This window comes from Punica granatum, chromosome 8 (genome assembly GCF_007655135.1).
Source record: "Punica granatum isolate Tunisia-2019 chromosome 8, ASM765513v2, whole genome shotgun sequence".
Classification (NCBI taxonomy): domain Eukaryota; kingdom Viridiplantae; phylum Streptophyta; class Magnoliopsida; order Myrtales; family Lythraceae; genus Punica; species Punica granatum.
The window spans coordinates 855,887-870,497 of NC_045134.1; the positions used below are offsets into that span (position 1 = coordinate 855,887).

The window sequence follows — 14,611 nt, forward strand, 5'->3', positions numbered from 1 at the left end:
TTTTTGTGTCAATAATAATTTGGCACTGGATCTAGGGAGACAAAGAGGAGGCCAATGAATCGACACGTGTCTGTCATGTGTGATCCCTTCTATTGGAGAGAAAAATCTTGATTTCGGAAGAATTCCTTTTTTTTTTTTCTTTTTTTTAATGACGCGTTGATTAGATGGGTACCTATGGGGTACAGAATAGGATCGAAATTGGGATCCAAAATGAGATTATCATTAGTGATGCTCGGGACGAGAAAGGTCGCATCTTTTTAGAAAGCTTTGTTTTTTTTTCTCCTTTTTAAACTTTTTTTCTTTTTATGCTGAAATAAGTGACAAGGATTTGGTTGAAGGCAAAACAGAAAACGACGGGCCATGGCGGCAGACAAAGAGGCTTTTCAGTAAGGATTATGAAATGAAAACATGGACCCAACAGCATTGGCCCGTAATCCCTTTGTCCCTATGCTTTATTTTGTCATCGAACATGACATTGCCATCTTTCAGCTGTATCATTGGGCACCTATATGTCTCATAATCTTCACTGCCCCTTTAATAAACTTCATATCTATCTATCTATCTATCTATCTATCTATCTATCTAATCTTTTAATTACAAATACTTCACTGAAATCCTTTCGAGTCTCTCAAACAAGGGCGAATATTTATCATATCATCTCCAGTTTCGCTAATATTTCTTTCATATTCTTGACCCGTGACGATATATAATAAGAGGACAGAAGTTCCTATGAATAAATAAATAATACTAGCTATGGAATTATTCCTTACAGAGAAGATAACAAAAGAATAAGGAAAATAAATGGACCGAAAGTAAAATTGGATGTTGAGATCTAGGAGAAGGCATTTTAGTTAATATGCCCCTTTCAAGAAAAAAGTAGCCAAAAAAAAAAAAAGAAGTTCTGCAGCTTTCCCTTTCATTTCTGATGGAAAGTAACACAGTCATCTCTGTCTGGAATTGGATAGGGATAAAGATAGATATTGGGGGTTTTTTTTTTGCCCTTTATTCATTTATTTATTTTTTAATAATACTTTGCGTTTACTAGTTTCCTTTCTTTGTCCAAATTTGACTGTAAATTGTTGCCTTTAGTCTTTCAAAATTGAATGTAATCTCAGTTCTTAAAAAAAATAGTTGTCAAATGCAATTAAAGACGAAGAAGTACCCATTAGAATATTCTTCGTTAGAGGAAGCGAAAACTGTATCATCTTTTAGTTAGTTAATTTGACATGTTATTCCCCTTAAATTTTCCTTAATGAATGTGATTATGTCATATTCCATGCTAAATAAGAATAACTTTCTTTTTATGCGTTGAGGGAATCTAGTAATCCCACCAAAAATACGAGTCAACTAACTGGAGGAAGAGGTAACTGTGAAAGCCGATACATTAACTATATCATAGAATCATATGCAAACCAATGCCCGAATTAGTAATTGGGTGAGAAAAACTTGTAATCCGACCAACATTAAGTATATGAGTGAAAAAAACTAACCAAGAAGAGAGGGAGAATAAAAACTAGGGAATTAACTAATTTACTTTCAGCATTGCATTGAGAGCTTGCACAAAATTATCCTTTGTGCCCTAAAAACATTTAAAGAAAAAGAAGAGGAGTATGCTAATCTTCTTTACTCTTCTTTCTTTCTTTCTTTCTTTCTTTCTTTCAGCCCTTTTGGAGAACCTCATTGATATAACAAAACAGACACAAAGGGCTCCTCCAAAGGGTCACTGAGCCAAAAAAGGGGCCTAAGCACAGACATTATCTCTACGCTTTGAGGCCAATTGGGTCACCACTTTCTTGATCACCATGAGATTCCGAGCTCTTGATGAAATCACTGCTCTTTTGACCGATCGACCCGTCACCCTCCGCATCAAAGCTAGCATGGACACTGTACAGAACATACACAACCACCAGGATGGCCGAGAAAATCCCGAACCTGGCATAGGATGGACCCTTGAGGGACCCAAGAAGGAAAACGTTGAGGAAGATGGATGCACATGGGACGTGGGGCATCAATGGTACGCCCCAAAACTCAGGCTTCCGGGTCTGGGGCACGGTAAAGTGGAACAGCTGCAGGATACCGATCGCCACAACCCCGCACACGCAAAGAATGAGGATCTTGGGCTTGCCCGGGGGGAACAACTGCCACACGAGGGCGAAGATAACTGAGGTGAGGGAAAAAGAAGCAAGGAAGGAGATGGTTGGCCAGGGGTTCACGGTCGCCGGGGTGAAGACGTAGCGCCGGTAGATGACGGCGTTTGCCACCATATAGAAGACGAAAAGGGTCCCGATCGATACGAGGTCCAGGAGGACATTCAGTTCGGTGAAAAGCGCTATAGCTGCGGTCAGAATTCCTGAAAAATAAGAGTAGCAAAAATATACAAATGTCAAACCTTCACCTCAACCGATCATTATATCAGACTAAGATTGAACAGTACGGTACGAATCCCCCTACCAATCCCTGCTTCAAGCTAGAAAATGAGCTAGAGAGTGCATCGAAAACGTGCACAAGCCATATAAGGGTGCACTACAAAGGTCGCCAAACCTTTCTGGCATTATTTATTATAAGTCCCTGTCGAAATTTTTTTTGGAGGATCATATGTATGGTGTCTTATTGATATTGGATGGACTGGGATAAGAATTGGTTCGACTCAAATGAACAGTGGGGAGTTGGGATGTGGGGGGATGATCCCAAAGATGTCCATTCAGTTCCTTTTTCATCTTATCGATGCTGTGAGGAACTTTCAATGGTAACCTTGTGAGGAGGGGTCACTTTCAACATCAATCTAACTCCAACGATATCCAAGCTATATGAAGGAATCATATATACATACCTACATATATATATATATATATATATTGCAAAAATGAGAAAAAGAAATGGAAAAGGGAAAAAGATACTAATAGTGAAAGATTTTGTTTGGGCAGCTATGGACCACTTGACTTGGACTCTCCCAATATGGTAGGGTTCAGTCGAGATTTTGACATGGGTGAATACATATCTGATATATCCACTTCATACATAAAGACATACAACAGACATACACGAAGTACAACACTACACACACACACCGAGATATATATAGACATATGGTATCTCTCTATGCCACAAACAACACGTGCTCTCCAATTCGTCATCCCACCATTTCCTTTTCCATAATTTATCTCCGACTTATCCTCAAAACAAAATGTTTTTGCTAAGTCCCTAATTAATGACTTCGTGCGCATATAGCACTTTATGTAGCAAACCTTAGTCGGAGTTGACTGCCCGCCTCATTATCAAATATAAGGACGATGATAATCTACCGCGCCATGTTGTCACCTCGGTATATCTTTATGATAATCTCAACCCTACTTTTTCACCAAGAGCATGATCATCCTAAGCCCAAGCAAACCGAAACGGTTTGAAAAGTGGGCCCATAACAACTGCCCAGAGTAAGGGACAGACACGAAACACCACAGCCCATCGAATCCACAAAACATTGACAAGAACAAGAAAACGATTTTAACATAATAAATTAAACAATTAAATAATTTGATAAATGACATAATAATATATAAAATATAATAAACAACTTTAATAAGTCCCACTCTCACGTATCGAGCCCCCATAGATTCCCATCCATCGATGTAAATATTCCCCCTTCATCTATTTTTAATTTTACTAAAATAATAAATAAATATATGAATAGATAAAATATGAGGGAAAATCTACAGGTTGCGGCGACAGTAACGTACCGAGAAAAGCAGAAACGTTGACGGGCGTTGATGTTGCGGGGTGGACCCGGGCGAACCAAGCGGGGACCACTCTGGACCGTCCGATGACGCACATGTAGCGTGACTGCCCCAGCATCGCCACCAACAGTGACGTCAGGATCCCGAAGCTGGCCCCAGCCCCTATTACGTTGGACACCCACCTCCACCGCCGCCCTCCCCCTCCTCCGCCGCTGAACGCCGCGGAGAATGGTGCGTCCTCATCTATCTGCAGCAGAGACCATTCCACGTGAAGATCACGTGCGTAAAGCCACGGCCAAAAAAATAAAAAAGGCGACATTCATCACACCATCATCACATAATAATAATAATTATTATTATTATATATAATATATAATATATAATGCTCACAACTGTACGCCGGTCAAAGCTTACCATATCATAAGGCATGAGCATGGACATAGATGCGGCCATCAAGCAGTAGAGGACCGTGACTAGAATAACTGAGCCCGACACCCCTACCGGGATATCCTTGATCGGGTTCTTGACCTCCTCGGCCATGGTTGAGACGGCATCGTAGCCAATGTAGCTCAGGTACACCATTGCCGCCCCATTGAAGACCCCCGACACGCCATAAGGGGAGAACCCGCCCGGGTGCTTGGGGTCGCCCGGCTCAGTGAAGTTCTTCCAATCCCCTTTAGAGAACCCGATTAGGATCACGAAGGCGATGAACAACAGGTGCAGCGTTGTCAGGACCATGTTCACCACCGAGCTCTTCCGCGTGCTGTCAAAATTCTGTTTTGTAAGAAGCAATGCAACATTCCATGGACATGACATGACCGACCTAACATGATAGTAGTATTTGACCCGAACCGGTAATAAAATGCATGTAATTTCAAGCAGAATTGAAGGCTGTAAAGAATTAAAGGTTTTTTTAAAAAAATTTTAAACCTGTAACAGATGATGAGAGTTACGATCAAGATAACGGCGACGGCGACCAAATCGATTTCATTGAAGCCTTTGGGAAGCCAACCGACTGTGAATCTCCAGTTGGCAGAGGAGACTCCGACGGCGGCGCCCATGTAACCCGTGAAGCTCCTCGCGACAGCGGCGTTAGAAGTCACGTACTCCATTATCAGGTTCCCCCCCGTCAAGAACGCCGCAAACTCGCCTGAAACAGAGGAGAGGGTGAGCTCCAAAAATCGAAACTTTAGAAACAGAGAAGAATGTCGACGGCGAGCACGACAGCTCACCGAAGGTGACGCGGAGGTAGCTGAAGGCACCGCCGGCGACGGGCATGTCAACGGCGAACTCGGTGTAGCAGAAGGCGGAGAGAAGGGCGCAGAGGCCGGCAATGGCGTAGGACACAACCACGGCGGGACCTGCGTAGAACCGTGCGGAGTGCCCTGTCGTCACGAAGACTCCCGCCCCGACCATCCCGCCGAGGCCGAACCCGACAAGGTCGGGCCACCGGAGAGTCTTGGCCATGTCCGAGCCGGAAAAGCACCGGACCCGGCTCATCTCCTCGTAGGAGGAGGAGACGGAGCAAGCCCGTCGGGCGAGCCGGGAAGGAGTCTGAGAGAGGGCGTGGAGGTAAGCTCTGAGACTGGAGAAGGAGGACCCATGTTGGAAGTTCGCCATGGAAAATGGGGGAAAAAAAATCGAAGCTCGGCTCCCACTCTCTCTCTCTCTCGATGGATGTTTGTTCACTGAGGGAGTAAGAGAGAGAAGGAGAGTTGGGGGATTTATAGAGAGAGGAGAGGAGGAAGAAGGAGAGGACTGGTTGGGCGCAAATTTGATTCAATTCGGGGGTTCCAATGCAAAATTTCCACTTTCCAGAGTAAAAAGATCAAGAAAATTATTTTTAGTTTAGTTTTGCCCTTCCAATTAAACAGTAATCTTTTTTTTCTTTTAAGCTCATGAATTACTCACAATCTCATAAAAATATGTATGTGTAATTCTAATGTTCAAATAGACCGATAAATGGTAAGCAATATATATTTCTTCTTCGGTGAAGGGTAAGTAATTATATTATATATATATATTGAAAGTCAAGTACTATTTTGGTGCAATAAATAGACCGTTATAGACAGAAAAGGAAAGCGATAATACAACCAATCAAACTTAAAAAAAGTTGAATCTCGCAATTATCTCATGACTTGTCTAACACATGATATGTATATATTTCCTAATAAAAGCAAATGATAATGTCTTATAAATGAATGGCTTTTCTAAAATGCAAGGACGCTTCTCTTTTTTATCAAATAAACAATAAAATTTGTTTCATTGTCAAATTGATAGACATTTTTATTATATAAGTACACTTTTCATTTCATTCTTTACCCTTTTTCTTTTTTTGGGAAATGGATTTTCATTTTGGTACAAGAGAAACAATGGGGGGTAAAATCCTGAAATCTGCAGATTTCTCTTTCTGTGAAACTATACGACTTCTCTTTCTTTTATAAATCTGACTGTCACCGGCAAGGCCAATGCTCGGTGGGCAGGAAGACAGCAGTAACTTTCTTGACACTCCATGGGGAAGGGGAAGAGATAACTATGGCAGGAGGAAGTGATTGGACAAAGGGTATGACAATGATGGAGAAAGAAAGCTGCAAAATATTTTCGATTGGTATGAATTTGTTAAGCCCGTAACAAAATGAATTCTACGGTGTAATTAATCAAATTGATTGCGTCATATAATTATAAAAATTACTAAAATTTTAAGTAAAAAATATATATAATTTATTAAAAATTAAGTAAAATTCTTTGAAATGTGTGTAAAATGACTTCAAAATATATGTAATTTATCTTAAAATTTATATAATTTACTTTATTTATTAGTAATTTACTAAAAAATTAAAGTAAATTACTATCAATTAAAGTAATTTATTTTGATTTTGAAGTAATTTATTTTAATTGTTCTATGCAACCATAGAACTCCCACATAACAAATCCTTTTCTTTGGCCTTAATAGTTAAATACATAGTCATTATTTGTTTTTATATAAATTATAAAAATGGGGAGAATTTGTTGATTACATATATTTAATAAATAAATAAAAAAGGGTGGACATTTTGAAAGACATTGGTTGGCTCCATTAGGTGGGTGATGCTATCATAATTGGTAACAAAAATAACTATCTCAATTTTTTTTTAGCCGTTAAATTGTCTTTCGTAAGATCCTGACTGTACACATATCTTAAATTTTTAACCTCAAAATTCACCCCTCATAGTTTAACTATCGATATTTTCAACCGCGCATCTTCTCGTGGATACTTAGTCTTACCCATGAATGAGCCAGATCCACTTCGATATTAAATCGAACCCAAATACACCAATTCAAACAAATATAAAATAATTTAATTACTTAAAAAAATGATACATAAACACTAAAAATCATCTTCTTGACACGTTTACTCCCAATTGAACATGAACCGAACCCCCAAATTGAAAGAAAAATCATCGAATCCTTACAAAATTCAATCGACGCTCGGTATTGCCCCGAGAACGCCAGCCCTTCCCCCGACTCTGCCTCTAGGCCCCTCTTAACCCTACTTTTCCCCTTTTCTTCCTTCCATCCCAGCCTTACAGTTAACAAAAATTACTTTGATATTAAGTTTTATATAATTAGAATATTAACTTAAAATATAGTTATTATCCGTGAAATCATCTGCAGTAATGTACGAGCCTTCTTTTTCTAGTTGAACAATATCATCAAATTGAACTTCTCAAGCATGCTATTAGAAACTAATTTCATTAGATATATGGAGGCCTATACACTTCAAATATCGTATAGATTTAGCGCGTTCCTCCACTATACTATTCTAGATTATCTCGGTTCCTTGACGGAGACATGTTTATTGGACAATTCATGCACATCCTAACTAGTAGGCTGCAATATTAGTTCATTTGTCATCCTAGAAGCTCTCTTTATACTCGCGAAGAACACATTGCCTCAATCAGGTAAAAGCTTCAAATTAGACTTTTCGTTGAGAACCATCAAACTTCAGTTTACAAATTTACAAAAGTTAATCGCGTGCGGATATTTTTCAAGTTTCCTTTTGTCTATGAAGAGTCAAATGGATTAAGCTTATGTATGAGTCATTGAAGGACGCAACACATGGCGAGTTTCTCTACATGGATTATTAAATAGTAACAAAATCTATAACCGGAACTTCTCTGACAGTACATAACATATATTCAGTAGAATTTATATTTCTTAATCTTTTCTCTATTTTCAAGGTGGATTCTCATAACTTAAATGTGGCATATGAAATCAGAATTCACAAACTATTACGAGAACATGCAATTATGCTTGCTTTCGTGAACTCGTTAGAATCGGGTAAAAAGATTTATGCTGCGTTTGTTTTATAAATAACATTTTAAAATCAAATTTTGATTTTGAAAAAGAATAGTATAAATTGTTATGTATAAGGCTCACCCTTTGACTTTTTATGAGTTATGTAATTTTGATTTCGAAAAAAAGTGATATAAATGGGACCCACTCTTTGAGTTTTTATGAGTTATTTTGTTTTGTTGTTGGTATAATTTTATTTTATTATGAGTATAATTAAGTTAAAGTAAGATTTTAAAATGAGGCTTTGAATCCAAACGGAGCATTACAATCCCCATAACAAAATCCTCTGTTTCGACCAAGCATGAGTCTTTGACCAATGGCCGGTAGGGAAGGAGGAGGGGTAGGAGTTGGGCTAGAGGCAGAGCCGAGGGAGGGCGGGCGGTCTTGGGGTGGTGCCGAGCGTCAACTGAATTTTTTAGGGATTTGACGATTTTTCTTTCAATTTGGGGGCTTGGTTCTTGTTTAATTTTGAGTAAATGTGACAGGAATATGATTTTTTGTGTTTGTTTATTATTATTTTTTTAATGCAATTAAATTGTTTTTTATTTGCTTGAACATGTGCATTTCAGTTTAGTTTAATATCGAAGCGGATCCGGCTCATTCATAGGCGAGATCGAGCATCGATGAGAAGATGAATGGTTGAAAATATCAATAGTCACACTATGAGGGGTGAATCTTAAGATAAAAAAATCGTGAACACATGTACAATTAAGATCTTACGTAAGAGAATCTAATGATTAGGATAAAAATAACCGTAATTATTATTTTTGCTTGCCAACCGCTATAGCCATTATTTGCATATAATAGTTTTGTTCATCTTATTTCTCTCATTGCATTTGAATTTTTTTAGCACTTTCTCGTAAAGTTGTTTGATTGAGGAGATTTTTATTTTACATTCCAAATCGATAATGAGAGAGAATCCGAAGAGACATGATTGGTTAGAGGTTTTCCCTGACTTTGTCCGTGTCAACAAACAATTCGAAATGCCTCAACTTTTTTAGAACAGGTCCGAGTCAAATAGCAATGATTCGAAGCACTTCTTTTATTTTTACACAATTTCGGAAACTCATGGACTCAATCGTATGGATTTGCAAAATACAAGATTTCCAATCCTAGCAGGAAAGGGAGGGAAACGGATACTCAATTTAAAGTGAGTAAACAGAATTCCATACTCGATCTCATGGATACATATAGAATTCTGTGGAAAGCTGTATTCGATGAAAGTCGTATGTACGATTTGGAGGGAGATCTTTCATTCATATCTTTCAAGATCCACCCTGCAATATGGGATCAAAAAGCTAAAATAAATTATTTTAGCCCTTATAAAAAGAAAATTAATTCTTGAATCCCTTTCACACTTATATCACATCGAGGTACTGCATAAAAAAAAACTGCAAAATCCGATCCAATTTATCGTAATCAATTAGTTAACATGATGGTTTTGTCAAAAGTCAACCCAGTAATATTGGTTTGCGAAAATTCTGGATCAATTAACCAAAAATATTTGAACCACTATGAGACCTTCTTTTTAATGGCAATGATATCAAGAGAGAGTCAAGTGGATCGATGGGTATTAATAGTTGCGTGATTTGTGTCTATAATAAAATTGCCTTGAGATATAATAAAAATCACCTAATAATAATAAATAATCAAAGTTTAAAATTTAGTAATAGGAAATAAAATTTTGTCACAAATGGATTACATAAATTATAAAATTGTGATTGTAAAAATAATTGAAGATATATTGCAATTAAATTTATCAACACATTTGACAGCTATTGAGATTTCAAAGATTACGTGAGAGTACATTGTTAATTTCATAATGATAATCAATATAGAAATTATAAATTGTAAATAAAATAACAAAAAGCAAGCACCTTAAGTAGACAAAATAAGAAAAGCATTAATAAACATAGAGTTTTTATCTTATGTGAATTATGTAAAAGGAAAGTGAAAGTTAAAATAAATGAGGAGTTGGTAAATTTATTGAAATAATTGATCGATCCAATTCAAATTTGAAATAGTGAGAACAAAACCTCTTTTTTCTTTTCAGTGACATAACAAAACTCTTATTATTAAGTTTTTATCTGCATAACTTAAAATTATAAAAAATTATAAATTTGAATAAATATATAAATTTATGATTTTGTATTTCATCTAATCTAATGCAACAAATAAAACTAAGAAAACGAATCTCTGATGACTGAAGGTGTGTGTCTATAGATATTAATAATTCTTTTAATTCTATCATATTAGCAATAAGGAAAAGAATTGATGAAAGTATAACTTTTGAAAAAAAATTATTAATAAAATTTTCGGGAAACAAAAAATTACCTAGAATGGTACACATATTAAAAAAATTCAATCTTATGTAAAAAAAAATCAAATTTATTCAATCAATCCATATTTGAATAGTTAAATTTAAAATTTAATCGTTTTCTTTAACAATTATAAAATACTAAGTATATTGTATAATATAAGAAAAGAAATTCATGCAGCACGCGTATTAAATCAATATTGAAAGTAATTCTATCACGAGTAGGCGCTTTTTAAATTTTCTTTGATGGTAATTATTACTCGGTGAGGATGATAAAACTCATCGAGGTGGCATCCTTTATGTTACGACTAGAGAAGACCGAACCCAAAGTAGTGTGTATTCATTGTTCGAGCATTAATTTGACAGTGCCCTGTTTAAGTAATATCGTAAAGATAGTAAAGGTCTGCGTTGTTTCTAGGTAACGACTCACATTTCTTGAAATTAGGTGATTGTTATTTTAATTTGGTTAAGTTGAGTCATTGCACAATTATGTGGTAATACAACACAGAATTAGAATCAAGACGTGACGCTCTAATTTTGTTGTTTCTTTATTCAAGCTTGGCCCTCTTTACTTACCGAAAAAAAAAACTGGAGTGACAAGGATCATTGAATTGAATTTATCGTGCACGTTAATGGTCACCTAATGTGATAATATCTTACTCCATTTTATGATTTAATTTGTTATGAATTTGTTATGGAGGTTGCAAAAATAGGCCTCTTTTTTCATGCTGAAGCCGACAAACTAAGAAACAAACTCCAATCGTACCCCAATGCCAATGGAAGTTTAATCTTAACGGGAGAGGATAGAGAACTTTGCCAAAAGCCCCACTTGACACGAGTTGCATTGCATGTAGTAGGACGCCATTTACTAATAGTAACCGAATTAGAAGAAGAAAATCATCCCGAAAAGTAGTTAGTTTTACGGTTTAGTTAACCGAACCGAATATATATATTGAATTTTATACTCTTTAGTCTTTACTTCACTTTTTTTTTTTATCTTTTATTGAATTAAAATTTTTAAATTATATATATATATAAAGTATATGGTAACGTTATAAATATATGCACTTGAAATGAAACAGTTAACCGCGATTTTCTAATTTTAAAAATCGTAATCGTTCCGTAACCGATTTTTGTTTTGAAATTCCAAACTGAATATTTTTCGTAACAAATTAATTTGGTTTTTTCGGTTCGGGGTGGAACGGTTTTGTAGAACAGTTTGGTTATCGGGATTTTCTACACGGACCTAATATTGCGGAGCAAAACGAGTTGAACCTGCTCAATCACGTATAAGAGATGGCACATGAATTCAGGTTATCTACTATATAACGATTTTCACTGTAAGCTTAGTGATGAAACCAAGTCCGGATTTACCAACTTTACCAAAAAAAAAAAACTTTATAGAAGTTTGAAGGGACAGAAACGCGAAAAGAACTCACAGTCACTGGTGACACGTATAGAAAGAAATGCGCCGGCTTTCCGGCATGCTCGCCGAACAGCAAATCTCCAAGTCCAACCAAAAGTTATTATTTATTAAATGGGAAGAAGAGCCACTTTCCGGTTTTTTTTACTCCTCAGGTCCCCTCCAAACAAAAATCCCGGCGACTTTTTGCACTCCCTCCGGCCATAATGGCCACCTAATGCGTTTTTAATTTTCTTATCCTCCATTTTCAACATCAATGGTAATTTTTCTGTAATTAAAAAAAAGCAATTATTATTTTTATTAAGACTCAAATAGTTGTTATCCCATGAGGCTCACTCTTTTGACTTTTGAAAGTTAAAATAATGGTGTAGAGAATGAATTATAATGAAATTGTATATAAATTAATATATGGGTCCACTGTTTTGACTTTTGAATATGTGGTTTACTCTTTTGACTTTTGAAAGTTGAAATAATGGTGTAGAAAATTAATTATAATGAAATTGTATGCAGGTTAATATATGTGGTCCACTCTTTTGACTTTTGAGAGTTGATTTTTGTTATATAATGAGTAGAGTTAAAGTTAGAATTAATATCTTAAAATTAGATTGCGAAATCAAACGGGATGTTATATTTTCTTTAGTTATCCGTCCAGACTGCAGTGTATTATTTTGGATAGGACGTGGCCGTCCCCCTCTTGCAGTCGGTTGGGTGAACTGGCTTAGTTCGTCGATCCTAGGAAATTTGTTTAGGCACTTGAACAGTGCCACTGTTCAACTGCGTTATGGACATTGGCTTCTTTCGTATTGATAGGTAAGATAGATAATATTGCCAATAAAATGGAGGTTCATCAATAAGATGAGATGGACATTGGCTTCTGTTCATCACAGAAATAGGAATTGGGACAAACTCTTCGTTGAGGTTCATTATTTGGCACTTCATCTGGAACACAGTGGGAGTCCCAGTCCTCTCAGTGAATGACTCAGAAACCAAACCACACTGTTCACCGTTCCTTTCTTTTTTTTTTTTTTTTTTTAAAAATCCATTTTTTGGTGGACCATTGCCCAAGTACTCCTCCTTTCATATGCCATTGCTTGTTCCATACATGTTTTATATACTGTTCAGAACATGCATTTTTTTTTTAATAACCGATAAAGAACATCATGTCGCATGTCATGCATCGTCGCGACCTTGGATTAATGACCCAATGAAATCTAACCTACACAAGTTGAAAGATATTCACGACAAGTCGGAAAACGTAATATATATTTTATTATAGCAAAGTGTTGATTAACCGGCGACTACTATATACTGGATTAAGACCTGATTGTGGAGCCTAACTCCTGATTTCTAAAATTCGTGTCGTGTCCCGTTTCCGAGCACGAGATCAAGCCACATATATCAGTTAATGGGAGAAAGAGTAATTAACAATTTCCATCTGAAGAAGAGATGGTCTCCCGGTCAAAGAACAGACAAGAAAATATTAATCGGTTTCTGCTCGGAAAGTGGAGAATTAATTATCCCTTCTTCTATATTAATTTATATGTAATTAGTTAATCAGATTAATTACATCCAGTGGAAGGTGAAGGAGGTATACATGGACATCATGTCAGGTAATTAGCTGGGAAATTATCTTACCAATTATTATGTTTAATATTTAATTAATAGCATCATAGACAACAAAGAGAGTAGGCAGTATTGGTCGGTCATCCCTCGCTTTGGGTCAAAGATTTCACATCCAGACAGGCAGACACACAAATATATGTTTCGTTGAAAAGTTTATGAACATTCCTGATTGATCGATTTCCATCGGATTAATTAATTAATTAAATTAAATTATTTCGTAAGTTTAATTCGGCTTCAAAGGACATCCCAATGCTAGCTAGCTAAAGTAGGTATATAAAATTTTCCTTACGGTGAGCCATTCCAATCAGATGTCAATGACTTAATTACTAGCCTGTGTACCGTCACAAATCAAGTAGAACGTGCTCCTCTAACGTCGGATTTAAGTTGCTAATCATGTGAAGTTTCATGCCGCAACGGAACACGGGATAGAATTATAGATAGATAGAATTAGGAACGAAGACAAATTGTTTAGAACAGAACATACAACACAGGGATGATGAATTGAAGAGCCACATCTCTTCTCTTGCGCGATTAAAGTTGACAGTGACCCAATCAATCCAAAGTCCAATTAATTCCCTAACGATTTCTAGGCTTCCTGGGCTAGAAATTCGGCCCAACAGCATTGTTTCCTGTCTTTCCGGCCATAAACAAGAGTTTCGGCCCAAAATCTCAGGCAGCCAGTGTTGGGCATTAATGTGCGATTATTTTTTCGAATTACTTGGCCCTTGGTTTTTCCAACAAATTAACCAACAAATTAACAAATCGTTTTGGGATTGCTTTTGCAGAGAAAGTGAAAATTGACAAAAGGGTGAAGTCGTACATTTTATTGCTTTACTTATACCTATGGAAATTATACACGTGAAACCGATGATTAACATAGAGATTTGATTTCATGACATAAAAGTCTAAGAATTTCGAGGGCGTAATTTTCAGATTACTCGTAACATTAGTCGAGAAATCTGGATGGATTTGTTATTTTGTTATGCGACAAATACGTTGACAATAATAGTTCATTTTGAGTCAACCTGAGAATGACGTGGCAAATCCATCTTATCCACAAAACTTTTGCGGTACCATGCGCAAAGTGCAAGACATGTGTCGACAGGTCTAGTTAGCCACGTAGAACCGTTGAGTCTACAAGTGTAGCGGAGGCTTGGTTTCCGACTGTGAGTCAATAAATAA

At 36.6% G+C, this 14,611-nt stretch overlaps 1 protein-coding gene across 1 annotated transcript; it reads right to left on the reverse strand.

The window, feature by feature from the left end:
- Nucleotides 1-1,404: 1,404 nt before the first annotated feature.
- LOC116215831 (cationic amino acid transporter 7, chloroplastic-like) lies at nt 1,405-5,439 on the reverse strand. Its single transcript, XM_031551605.1, has 5 exons — nt 4,964-5,439; nt 4,662-4,881; nt 4,146-4,494; nt 3,735-3,978; nt 1,405-2,350 (listed from the first exon to the last, which is right to left on the reverse strand). The coding sequence occupies exons 1-5, from the start codon at nt 5,349-5,351 to the stop codon at nt 1,761-1,763; spliced, it is 1,791 nt and encodes a 596-aa protein (XP_031407465.1). The 5' UTR covers nt 5,352-5,439; the 3' UTR covers nt 1,405-1,760.
- Between the last annotated feature and the right edge of the window lie 9,172 nt (nt 5,440-14,611).

What these genes read in the sequence shown, in the direction of transcription:
- LOC116215831 (XM_031551605.1), bottom strand. Translation starts at nt 5,351, where the DNA reads ATGGCGAACTTCCAACATGGGTCCTCCTTCTCCAGTCTCAGAGCTTAC. An exon ending in TGCTCATGCCTTATGATATG is followed by an intron (nt 3,979 to 4,145) that starts GTAAGCTTTGAC and finishes TCTCTGCTGCAG; the next exon opens with ATAGATGAGGACGCACCATT. An exon ending in CAACGTTTCTGCTTTTCTCG is followed by an intron (nt 2,351 to 3,734) that starts GTACGTTACTGT and finishes CTTATTTTTCAG; the next exon opens with GAATTCTGACCGCAGCTATA.